The sequence below is a fragment of the Ascaphus truei genome, chromosome 10, assembly GCF_040206685.1.
Source record: "Ascaphus truei isolate aAscTru1 chromosome 10, aAscTru1.hap1, whole genome shotgun sequence".
Lineage (NCBI taxonomy): Eukaryota > Metazoa > Chordata > Amphibia > Anura > Ascaphidae > Ascaphus > Ascaphus truei.
In genome coordinates this window covers 21,227,972-21,240,579 of record NC_134492.1, presented here as the reverse complement: position 1 = coordinate 21,240,579, position 12,608 = coordinate 21,227,972, and the positions used below count along the sequence as shown (strand labels likewise).

General features: G+C 45.5%; 1 protein-coding gene across 2 annotated transcripts in view; it reads right to left on the bottom strand.

Annotated features, from left to right (window-relative positions):
- Positions 1-9,130, bottom strand: part of HECTD3 (HECT domain E3 ubiquitin protein ligase 3) — a 28,984-nt gene extending 19,854 nt beyond the window's left edge. Inside the window, exons 1-8 of one of the 2 annotated variants that reach the window (XM_075616160.1) lie at positions 9,008-9,130; positions 7,098-7,467; positions 6,569-6,729; positions 6,274-6,366; positions 5,286-5,421; positions 1,192-1,307; positions 648-761; positions 176-258 (exon numbers count right to left, since the gene is read on the bottom strand). In XM_075616160.1, coding sequence (XP_075472275.1) covers positions 176-258; positions 648-761; positions 1,192-1,307; positions 5,286-5,421; positions 6,274-6,366; positions 6,569-6,729; positions 7,098-7,418 — 1,024 coding nt within the window. In that variant the 5' untranslated portion in view covers positions 7,419-7,467; positions 9,008-9,130. Of the gene's footprint in view, positions 1-175; positions 259-647; positions 762-1,191; positions 1,308-5,285; positions 5,422-6,273; positions 6,367-6,568; positions 6,730-7,097; positions 7,468-8,985 lie in introns of both variants that reach the window. The other variant, XM_075616161.1, reaches the window with a different exon arrangement.
- Positions 9,131-12,608: the final 3,478 nt, after the last annotated feature.

The following is a 12,608-nucleotide window of genomic DNA, read 5'->3' as shown; positions in this document are numbered from 1 at the left end:
GATCTGACCCAAGGACCACAAGGTGAAGAACTTCATGTATATTGTCCATAATGTAAAACAAATTGTATTGTATATATTTCTGCATATGAAGGAGAGTACCGCACAGGGCCTTCTCCACTAGTGAAACACGCGGAGATGCCCAGTATAGCTCTGGCTTTGCTACAGAGACACTAACCTTTGCACTCTGTGATTCGGATTTCGATGAGCGGGAGGTGAGAGGTCATATCTTCCAGAACGCAGATATCTCCAATCAGATTCCTGGCAGAGAGGACACAGAAGATTACAAAATGAGCTCATTTCGTGCTAATGCAGGACACTGGCACTAAAGAAAGCCAAGAAGGCTAATGGCAGAAAAGAACAACCCCTTCACGGGCAGACAGAACTGCAATGCATGTGACACATTTTATTAAAAATGTATCTTCTAGTGCATTATAACAGTATTTGTTCTGCACAGACCTCAACAAATGATCTATGTTCAAGCCTAATGCATATTTCTTGTATTGTGCTCTCTGTTTAAAGCTCCCTTCCTCCGTGTTCTGTTTTCTGCACCAAGTTCTTACAAATGGCTTATTGGTGGGACCCCACACAAGATCTGTGCTGGCGCTCGTGTCACTGCCCACTGATAGGAGACCGTCACTATCACTCACTCGTCTATAGGGGTGTCGCTGATTTTTTTCAGGTTATCCCGCTCGCCCCCATACACCACAATCCTCTTAGGCATGTAGTTCTCATCCGTGGCGTCCACTGTCAGAAGCAACTTCCTGTGGGTGTAGAGGGGAATCGGAAGCATTCGTTAAAAAATATATATACATTTCTACTATAATATTTTCCCCTTTTTCTTCATAACAAGTATTTCATTATACAACTTTCACCCCTTCTATAAAGGAAAGCAGCTGCTGTTTAAAAAGTGGTCAAAAGCCGCATTCACCCACTATACAGAAGGACAGTGCAGTGGTTTAGTGGCTAAAGCCGCATGTATCTGTAAGTACAGATATCTCGGTAGTAGGTGTATGATCACCAGTGGCCCATGTAAAAGGATAAGGTCATTCCAGTGGCACATCGGAATGAACAATAGATATGGACCACATGGCCCATTCAGTCTTCCCATTAAGCACACACAAAGGCGACTGCTGTTGTAACACACGCCCCCCAGGTAAGGGTAGAGGAGACACAGGTGTCATATGGTCCTACTTGACGATGGTGCCTTCTTTCATGTGCAGCTGGATCCAGTGTTGCCCTTGGGATCCATCACTCTCCCAGTATGTTTCCTTGTAATTGTCCGTCAGGCACCAGAGACTGTTTTCCTCCTGTGACAGGAGAGATTTTAATCTGTAGGTCCCCTCTGCGATTTACATGAACGCTGAATGCATTATTACACACGCGCGGGGAGCATTTCCTTATGCACTGGTCGCTCTGCCCAACCCATCATATGGTAGGTTAGGACTTGATAATCTGGCTAAATGAGCCGTGACATCTAATTCTATTTCAGCAGCCTGTTTTATTATATATGTAGCCCCGGGTCCCCCTTGAGGTTTTCAATGCGCACCCTTATATCCGCGAGTGGCGAGGAGTATGCAGGGGTTCCCCGGTGCCAGGGTTTTCCCCGATTGCCTCTGTTGCAAGGGGGGAGCGTGCGGGGTGAGCGGCAGGTGCCGGCGTGGAGATTGTGTCGCCAAGGACTCCCGTGCAGGGTGTCGCCATCTTCTTTTGGCTCGCGCATGCGCAGACGTCCCTGCAGCCGGCGGCCATTACCCTAGCTTGGCGCATGCGCAGGATAGGTGCGTGCGAGGTGGCCAATGGGAGAATAGCTCCCAAGAAGAACTACAGCCCCAGGATGCACAGGGGCAGGGCCAGGTGACACCAGGGAGCCAATAGGGTTGCCCGAATTCCCTGTTCCCCAGTTAGATACATTTCGCGCACTGGGAGAGCAGGCAGTGAGTGCCAGGAGAGGCTACGGGAAGGTGGTGAGTGTGCAGGGGTCATTGACCCGCTGCACTAGGGCAGAATCCCCCTAGGATTAGGGCTTAGGGCCCTGAGACACCCTTCAGTTTGTGGCCGCTCTGTCGGGATCCCTCCCAGGTGGAGGCATTGCACCACGAGTAGTGTGTGTGTGTGTGTGTGTGTATATATATATATATATATATATATATAATAATCAAAAATTAAATAGATGATACCGTTCTGTGGCTAACGAAATGCTTTTATTTGTGCCACAGAACGGTATCATCTATTTATTTTTTGATTATTGAAGCTCGGCTAACACGGTACTGATACTGATACAGCGCGCCGCGCCGCGCCGCGCCACACACACACACACACACACACCACGACTATTAAGGTTATGGTGGGTAAAAAAAGTGACTAAAACCCTCCACAGTAAAGCATAAAGCAACTGTAAATATTCCTATATTCATTTGCATGTCTTAGACAGGTCTGCAACCCTGTCTTTCACCATTATCACCCAGCAAACAGCACTTCCACTGCAGCAAGGGATTCTGGGAAATGACATGCAAATGAGCACACAGTGCCACTTTTTATCTCATGCTCACATTTGCTCATGTAATGTGAGCATGAGATAAAAAGTGGCACTGTGTGCTCATTTGCATGTCATTTCCCAGAATGCCTTGCTGCAGTGGAAGTGCTGTTTGCTGGGTGATAATGGTGAAAGACAGGGTTGCAGACCTGCCTAAGACATACAAATGAATATAGGAATATTTACAGTTGATATATATATATATATATATATATATATATATATATATACATATACACATATAGTTAAACGTTACCGTTCCAAGGATTGGTAAACAAGAGACAGCACTCAATGTTGAAAATCAAAGTGTATTAGTGAAAGCAAAAATACACCCAGAAACCCAATGTTTCGGTCCTACAGAATGGGACCTTCATCAGGCGTATAGAAAGGGAGAATGACACAGTTCACCACATATATATACATCAAACACTGAAAGTCAATTAACCAATCACCATCACCCAATTAAATTAACACAAGAAACCTGCAGCTCTGATGTCGTGTGTTGATTAAGCTTACATAAGGTATGTATGGAGGTATCTTATGTAAGCTTAATCAACACACGACATCAGAGCTGCAGGTTTCGTGTGTTAATTTAATTGGGTGATGGTGATTGGTTAATTGACTTTCAGTGTTTGATGTATATATATGTGGTGAACTGTGTCATTCTCCCTTTCTATACGCCTGATGAAGGTCCCATTCTGTAGGACCGAAACATTGGGTTTCTGGGTGTATTTTTGCTTTCACTAATACACTTTGATTTTCAACATTGAGTGCTGTCTCTTGTTTACCAATCCTTGGAACGGTAACGTATAATTACATTCTCTATATGGGACGTGCACCTGTGGCTTACCAGCACCTATTGGAGTGCCAACTGCCTTATCTGACACACACACACACACACATACATACACACACACACACACACACACACACACACACACACACACACACACACACACACACAGCTCCCAGTGCGGAGGCTTAGGCTCCTACGAGCCATACAGGTACATACAGCATTAGTAGTTTCTGTGTTCAGGGGGAAACAGTGCTACATATACATGTGGGGGGGGGGGGGATGAAGTTATCAGGACAGATACATCCTGAAACTATCAAAGATGCATTATATTTTTGTGTTACTGTGACACTCTAAGGTAGGTCAGACCGCAAGAACTATAGGGAGCAGTTGATTGGTTAAGACACATACATCTTGCTTGTATCACTTTGTCACCTTGCATCGCTACATGTTGCAGGATTGGGGATAGACTGTATAGATCAGGTCTTTCTGTTGCTGTATTCCTATGTCCCCTTACAGGGAAATGGACAGACCACAAGGATCATTGACCACTTATGTCTCTGTCAGCGGGACAAGGAAAGTACTCTAAGGGTCAAAAGCCTTTTTTGACTACCTATGGTATCCAACAGGAGCTAAAGCATAAACTAATTCTACGTTACAATGTCACCTGTGTTTAAAGCCACAGGTACCTTCAATGTTCGGCAAATTGAAGTGAAGGTGAAAACCGCAAGAAGGTGGGTATCACCAGGCCTTAAACCTCTCTCACTCACTGCCCCACACCTCTGGAATGCCCTTCCCCTCAATATCCGACTAGCACCCTCTCTATCCACCTTTAAGACCCACCTACTTAATGAAGCATATGAGTAGCTCCGTGGCTGATAATATACACCTCTTACATTAACCTTGGCCCCTTGCAGACGCACTTACCAGAACGCCCTCCTACTGTCTCTGTACGTTCCTCCTACTTACCAATTAGAATGTAAGCTCTTCGGGGCAGGGACTCATTTTCCTAAATGTTACTTTTATGTCTGAAGCACTTCTCCCCTTTATGTGTTATTTGTATTATTTGTTATTTATGATTGTCACGTATATTACTGCGGTGAAGCGCTATGTACATTAATGGCGCTATAGAAAGACATACATACTATGTATGAATAACTATGTGCAAATTGTAATGACATAGAACTGGACGGCAGATAAAAACCTCCTGACCCACCGTGTTTGCCCATTTCCCTATCTGCTGAGACTCAGACCCCATTTGATCCTCAACTTTCTTTCATATTTAGGAGAACCTTATGTCTGTCCCACGCGTGTTTGAATTCCCTTCCTGTATTAGCCCCCACCACCTCTGCTGGGACGCTATTCCATGAATCCACTACCCTTTCTGTGAAGAAGTTCCCCTTAGCTACCACCCTCCAATTGCCAGTGCCTTCTGCAGATAGTGAACCTGCCAGGCCTTCCATCATTTGGGTCCAAGACAGTGATATTGAGAAGGGCACACGGACTTGATTCAATGAAGATTCATTTTAGCCAGAATAGACCCCGACGTTTCTGCTCACACAGCAGCCTTTGGCCATCACATATTCTGGCTAGAAGAAATCTTCATTGAATCAAGTCTGTGTGCCCTTCTCAATATCGCCGTCTTGAAGGTGAAAACTGATAACCCAGAGGTGGCCAACTCTAGTCCTCAAGGGCCACCAACAGGTCAGGTTTTAAGGATATCCCTGCTTCAGCACAGGTGGCTCAGTCAGTATGATTAAGCCACGTGCTGAAGCTGGGATACCCCAATACCAGCCCTGTTGGTGGCCCTTGAGGACTAGAGTTAGCCACCCCTGTGATGGGCAACAGGTCTGTGTGATCTGTGTCACTGTAGAGTAGGGCACGGTCCTTAGGCGACTGATACCTTCAGTCTCCATCACCAAGTCACCCTGTGGCCTAGTGGCCACGTTTTCTCCATACCGTGGAAGTGGACACATCAATGCTCTCCACAAATTGTTTCATGCTGCCCAGGCTCTCGTCCTCCTTCCCCACGTGCTCAACCAGGAAGTGCACCAAATCCTCCTCACACTCGTAGGTCCAGGAGGGAGGAAAGAAGCTGCAGGAGGGAGGAGAAAGTGAGGCTCACCGTCACATCAGCGCCCCCCCTCTCCCCCGCTGCAACAGTGCCAAATACAACCATTGAGGTAGGTCCTCAATAATTCTGCGTGGAGAGGCAGCAAGAAGTATATGTTCAATAATTCCGGGAGTTGGTAATAAGGCATATGCTGATATAGTTGTAGGCAGCGGAGGGAGAGGTATTTGTTCCCATTCTGAGGATTAGGAATGAGAGGTTTGTGTCCCGATGGAACAGGTAGAAGAATAGACGCAAAATGTATATCATTGATGTCCCAGGTAGAAATATGGAAGAGAGGTGTGAGTCCATGATGTCCCAGGTAGAAATATGGAAGAGAGGTGTGAGTCCATGATGTCCCAGGTAAAAGTATGGGTGAGAGGTGTCCCCCCCCTGATGATCCAGGTAAAAGTATGGGTGAGAGGTGTGTCCCACTGATGTCCCAGGTAGAAGTATGGGTGAGAGGTGTGTTCCTGATGTCGCAGGTAGAAGTATGGGTGAGGGGTGTGTTCCTGATGTCGCAGGTAGAAGTATGGGTGAGGGGTGTGTTCCTGATGTCGCAGGTAGAAGTATGGGTGAGAGGTGTGTGTCCCCCTGATGTCCCAGGTAAAAGTATGGGTGAGAGGTGTGTGTGTCCCTGATGTCCCAGGTAGAAGTATGGATGAGAGGTGTGTGTGCCCATGATGTCCCAGGTAGACGTATGGGTAAGAGGTGTGTTCCTGATGTCCTAGGTAGATGTATGGGTGAGAGGTGTGTTCCTGATGTCCCAGGTAGAAGTATGGGTGAGGGGTGTGTTCCTGATGTCCCAGGTAGAAGTGTTACGTCACAAGGTATTACCGGAGTCTCTGAACTGCCTCCTCATCTCGATCTGCGATTTTGGGCTTGGCTCCCAGTCGCATGGAGTAAGTGACATCCACAACTTCCTCCCACCTAAAATTGTTAAATGAACAGATGAAGGACAGGGAGAGAACACAAGAGGACAAGCATCGTGGTTTATGTGCAACCCAAGAGCACCCCACCTAGCACAAACAGAATGACACCCAATCTTATAAACACACTGTCACCGTACTCAGACACACATTCACACATTCACACAGGTCAGTAGAGTTAGTGGAGGAGGTGGAACCAGTACCTGCTGATGGGTTTATAGTCCATCCCAAACAGTTGCTGTTGCCTGGAGATTTTATCTGGTGACTCCACAGGGACCAGTCTGTCTCCCCCCTCATCTTGTCTGCAGAGAAGCACCCAGCCCTCTGCCAGGTCACAGCTACTCTTGTACTCCTCCATCTGATCCTGCACAAACACGCCAACCAGGATTAAAGACCCCTTAGTTCTACAGATTTACGGGAAGAATGAGTCCAAGCCTCCCAATCCATAGATACCACCCTCCTCCCACACCCTCTGTTTATACACAGAACATGTAGAGCATGGTCAGTACCAGTCCCAGCTTCCCCACCCGCACACACAGCCTTGGCAAACAGGCACTGCATGAGCAGCAGCAGTAAAATCCCCCACTCACTACACACTCAGACTGGCCAGCTAGGCCCTCTGTAAACAGAAGAGGTGTGACACCAGACCTCCGCTCACTCGTGTGCCCTGCAAACCTCCGAACACACACGTGGTGTTGTGTAAGTTAGTTGGTTCAGTGGACATCTCCTCACCTTGCTCAGCTTCACCCATAGCCCGTGGGCATTGCAGTACTCCTCCCCCGTGGCTCTGATACAGCTGCCCTTCCGCACCTCAATGGTCCCACGTGCCAGCTTCTTGGGGTTCTGCTTGGAGTATCCGGGGGCCTCCCAGACAGTCAGCAGAGTGCGAGCAGAGGATGAGGTGCTCGGGTCCTTGCAGATCTTGTACTGCACCTCCCCGGGGACATAGGACAAGGCTACAGGGAGCGGCTGGGCACGTCGGAAGCAGTCAATACACTCCAATACGCAACGGATCTGGCCCTGGAGCTGGTGTGGGTTATATGGGGCCTGCATATTCTGGGCTTTCAGGGGAGCCTGGAAAAGGCTCTAGTGCTTTGTCTGCCTGCGAAGGAGTAAATGAGACACACACAGAGAGTGTAACGAATATATTTGTATAAAACATCTGTACATTCGCTGTCTAATCACAAATCACAACAGCACATCCGCCAGCAGCACAAACACCATACAGTACAAAGTGCTGGACAGTATTATCTTTCATGCTCTCTCTTTGCAACACTGTGACTCTCAACCACCGTGCCAAAACAGGGCGGTCACAATCCCTGGTCAAGTATTTACAGAGTTCAATACAAGGAAGCAGGCACTGCAATATTGTGCTCATGAAACCGGACACCTCATAGGCCAAGATTACTATGAGAAGCCTAAAGGTATCCAAATCTACTAATGATGGTAAGGTGTGTAGGGGTTCATTTCAATCAGGTCATATAATAGATTGTATTAATCATATTGTTTCCAAAGACCTGTGAATTGGCCTATTAATTCAGGTGTCACTAATTGTCGATCAGCAGCATTAAGTTGCCTGTAGCCACCTTCTTCAGTATCCTACCACCCACCCGATTATTCTGGACCTGTCTAGGACTAGTTTTAAATTATGTCGTATCTACTAGTACGTGAGTTTATTATCTTCTCACTTATTTTAATGAGGTACTGTACTTATGAAAGATTTAAGTTTTAAATCACTCATTACTTCAGATCACGAGTGCAACATTGCAGTGTCTTCTCTTCCTGGTTGTGATTATTTTTCCTGCATGCACCTTGATCCTTCACAACTATTTTTATCATTGGCCGAGCAAGGGTTGTTCTCTGTATTTTCAAGGCATAGAAAGATATAAGACCATATTTACTAAACAATCCTAAATGTGTCTTCGTGTGCTGGAGCGTCTTGTTGCAGAATACTTAGTAAACATGGCCCTTAGTATGTAAAAAAAATTATATAGCGTGAAATAGAAAGAATCAACATACCAAAAGCATGAAGGAAATACAGTAAAGTACATCACCGCAAAGGATCAAAAGAACGTTACTGAGCTGTGAGATATATATTTATCCTCACTTTACCTCCCCTCTGATATTAGATCAGATATTAGGTTTATCCCCAGTTATTCATTTTAAATACAATATACTCCCAGCTCTCCCACCCTGTGGTATCCACATCACTAAACTATCTCAATCTCACCCTACGTTATACATAAAACCAGCTGTGACCACTGTCTCTGCTATACGTGACAACATCTGTGATATGCATGTGTATCCCCAGCTCCCCCTATCTATCTAATAGGCATGTATATAACCACTTGTATGTAATAGGCATGTATATAATCTGTGTGTGGCAGTGCACTGCCACGTACAGGTTATATACATACCTGTCACATTCCGGTTATATACATGGCAGTGCACTGCCACGTAAGGTTATATACATCTCTATCACATACAGGTTATATACATGCCTGTCACGTACATGTTATATACATGTTTGTCACATACTGGTTATATTCATGTTTGTCACATACTGGTTATATACATCTCTATCACATACATACAGGTAATATACATGCCTGTCACATACAGGTGTATAGCAGTATAATTACCGGACGTGCTGCCGGTGTCCGGACAGGAGGAGAAGCAGGAAGCTGCCTGCATGGAAACCCGGAACCAGAGTACCGTATATATCTGTGTACACGCACCTCTCTTGGTATCAGAGCTTTCCAAAGAATGAACGAACATAGGAAATTGGATAAATATTCTAAGTAATTTGGTAAATAAAAATAGAACTTGTTTTGCCCACCATTCGTAAATATGGCCCATAATGTAAAAATGTAATAACCGTAAACATATAATGTAGGGGATGGAATGTGTATACTGTGCGTTATAATGTAGGGGATGGAATGTGTATACTGTACGTTATAATGTAGGGGATGGAATGTGTACACTGCGTTATAATGTAGGGGATGGAATGTGTACACTGTACGTTATAATGTAGGGGATGGAATGTGTATACTGAGTTATAATGTAGGGGATGGAATGTGTACACTGCGTTATAATGTAGGGGATGGAATGTGTACACTGCGTTATAATGTAGGGGATGGAATGTGTATACTGTACGTTATAATGTAGGGGATGGAATGTGTATACTATACGTTATAATGTAGGGGATGGAATGTGTACACTGCGTTATAATGTAGGGGATGGAATGTGTACACTGCGTTATAATGTAGGGGATGGAATGTGTACACTGCGTTATAATGTAGGGGATGGAATGTGTACACTGTGCGTTATAATGTAGGGGATGGAATGTGTATACTGTACGTTATAATGTAGGGGATGGAATGTGTATACTATACGTTATAATGTAGGGGATGGAATGTGTACACTGCGTTATAATGTAGGGGATGGAATGTGTACACTGCGTTATAATGTAGGGGATGGAATGTGTACACTGTGCGTTATAATGTAGGGGATGGAATGTGTATACTATACGTTATAATGTAGGGGATGGAATGTGTATACTGTACGTTATAATGTAGGGGATGGAATGTGTATACTGTACGTTATAATGTAGGGGATGGAATGTGTACACTGTACGTTATAATGTAGGGGATGTAGTGTGTACACTGAGATATAATGTAGGGGATGGAATGTGTATACTGTAGGTTATAATGTAGGGGATGGAATGTGTATACTGTACGTTATAATGTAGGGGATGGAATGTGTATACTGTAGGTTATAATGTAGGGGATGGAATGTGTATACTGTAGGTTACAATGTAGGGGATGGAATGTGTACACTGTGAGTTATAATGTAGGGGATGGAATGTGTACACTGAGTTATAATGTAGGGGATGGAATGTGTACACTGTGAGTTATAGTGTAGGGGATGGAATGTGTACACTGAGTTATAATGTAGGGGATGGAATGTGTATACTGTACGTTATAATGTAAGGGATGGAATGTGTATACTGTACGTTATAATGTAGGGGGTGGAATGTGTATACGTTATAATGTAGGATATAGAAGAATATCTGAATGGTCTGGAAGGTGTTTATGGCAGAAGAATTAATAAATGTGGGTCCATATCTTGTATTCATTCCAGATCTTACATTATATCCTATATTTAATTACATGAACTACATTATATATCTTACGTTCATCTCATTTCCCCCATAAGTTTTTAATATTTATATATCCACAATTTGTGAATATCAGTATTTGTTCAGATGTCAAAGTTGAATCCCAGAATGAATTTCTGAAATGTGTGTGAAGATATATATATATCAGAGAAAGATGCAAAGCCAGAGTAACCATTCATAGACATGTTTCAATCTTAATGGTGATACCCATTAAGGTTGAAACATGTCTGTGAATGGTTCTCTGGCTTTGCATCTGATTCCCATGCTGTGCTTTAAAGATGTGTTAACAAGCTCTTAAAGCTCTTCCAGGTGGATCCTTAGGCGGATGCCTCTGGAGGGCTTCCCATTGGAGTGTACCCCTGTAAATAGTCTCTATCAAGGAGTCTGGGTAGGCTCCCCTGCAACAGGCTGCACTTCACATCAGGCAATGGCCTCTAGCTTATTTCACACTATTACTACAGTGAAAAGGTCCCTATCTGAGGCCTTTCCCTACAGCACACAATGCTCACAGTGACTACTGGGACTCAGGGAACTATTTGGGACCTTTGGGGTCAATTCAATTCTGGCCTAGTCCAAAGGAGCACTGCTCCCTGGACCCTACCTGCACCTTCTCTGTCCAGATCTTGACTGACCTCTGCACTCCCAGTGCGCGAATATATCTCCCTTCCCCTTCCAGGGGAAACTGCAGTGTCATTGGCTGTCGTGGATTACAGGGTACCATCTCCCTATGCAGTATGGGAGTTGTAGTTCCCCACTGAGCCTTCTACTATTGCAGCCGCGTGCGCCAACATCACTGTGCATGCGCGACTGTCATGGCCGCCGCGAATGTCTGCGCATGAGCGAGCCTCCGTGAGTGCGCGCGCAACCTAACATGGCGGCGCCCTGCAGAGGCAGCCGCCGGAGCCTCCGGCAATGCGCTCGCCCCAGCAGCAACCCCGCGCTTCCCGCATCACCCCCTATGTCAGCGGAGGTAAGGGGAAGACATAATTACACCGGGGGGACCTGGCTACATCAATTAGTACTATTATGTATGTATGTCTTTATTTATATAGCACCATTAATGTACATAGCGCTTCACTGCAGTAATACACGTGACAATCATATAAATAACAAATAATACAAATAACAGATCATGGGAATAAGTATTTCAGACATAAAAGTGACATTTATGAAGAGGAATCCCTGCTCCGAAGAAGTTACAATCTAATTATCTAATATGTAGCTCACATACTTTGAAACTTGACTTCAACTCAGACTTTAACCTAATATTCACTGCCAGTCATCAACCCTATCACTGCTAGAAAAGTATGCGACATATTGCACAATAGTGCATTGGCTGCAGCAGGCCCCTCCTGTAGCCACGAGGCTAGCCTTAGGCCTGGGACATAGTTGTTTGCCGAGTGCGGAGGCGCGCCGAGGCTCAGGGAAAGCGGTGCTTTCCCTGGCCTTACACAGCGCGCTGTCCGTGGGCGTGTCGGGGTGGGTCTGGGGGCGGGCCAGTGACGTCACGGAGCTGGTTCGCCCTCATTGGGCGAACCGCTCACGTGACCGGCCCTGCACTCCGGCAAGCAGGAAAATCTGAAGACTCGGTGAGACACACGCTTCCGCAAGCGTGCGCGAGCCCCTGCTAAAGCCGCTCTCATTGCGGCTGCAGGGGCTCAGTGCCGAGCAGCAGCGCGCCTCAGCACGGGTCAGCGCATGCCCGAGGCCATAGCCACTAAACTACATTGCAGGCACCTCAAGCACTTTTAGGGCAAGCAGATAGAATTTTCCAAAGGTAACCTAACTCCTCCAGGGCACGGATTCCATAAAAATACAGGTCTAATACAGTTTATTTGTAAGAAAAATTAAATCAATCTTGGGTCAAATTAATCTGATATTAAAAGCATTCCAACCACTGCTCACTACAAATGTGACGCCTAATCTTGTCTAACCTACTCCGTTCAGCAATGCAAATAAAAAGTACAGTATACCGCTGGGAACTACTCTGCCAGCAAGGGGGTGGTCACCCCATTCAATCAACATGATTGGGGTGGCTTGAAAATATAGTACTCTGCCCATGA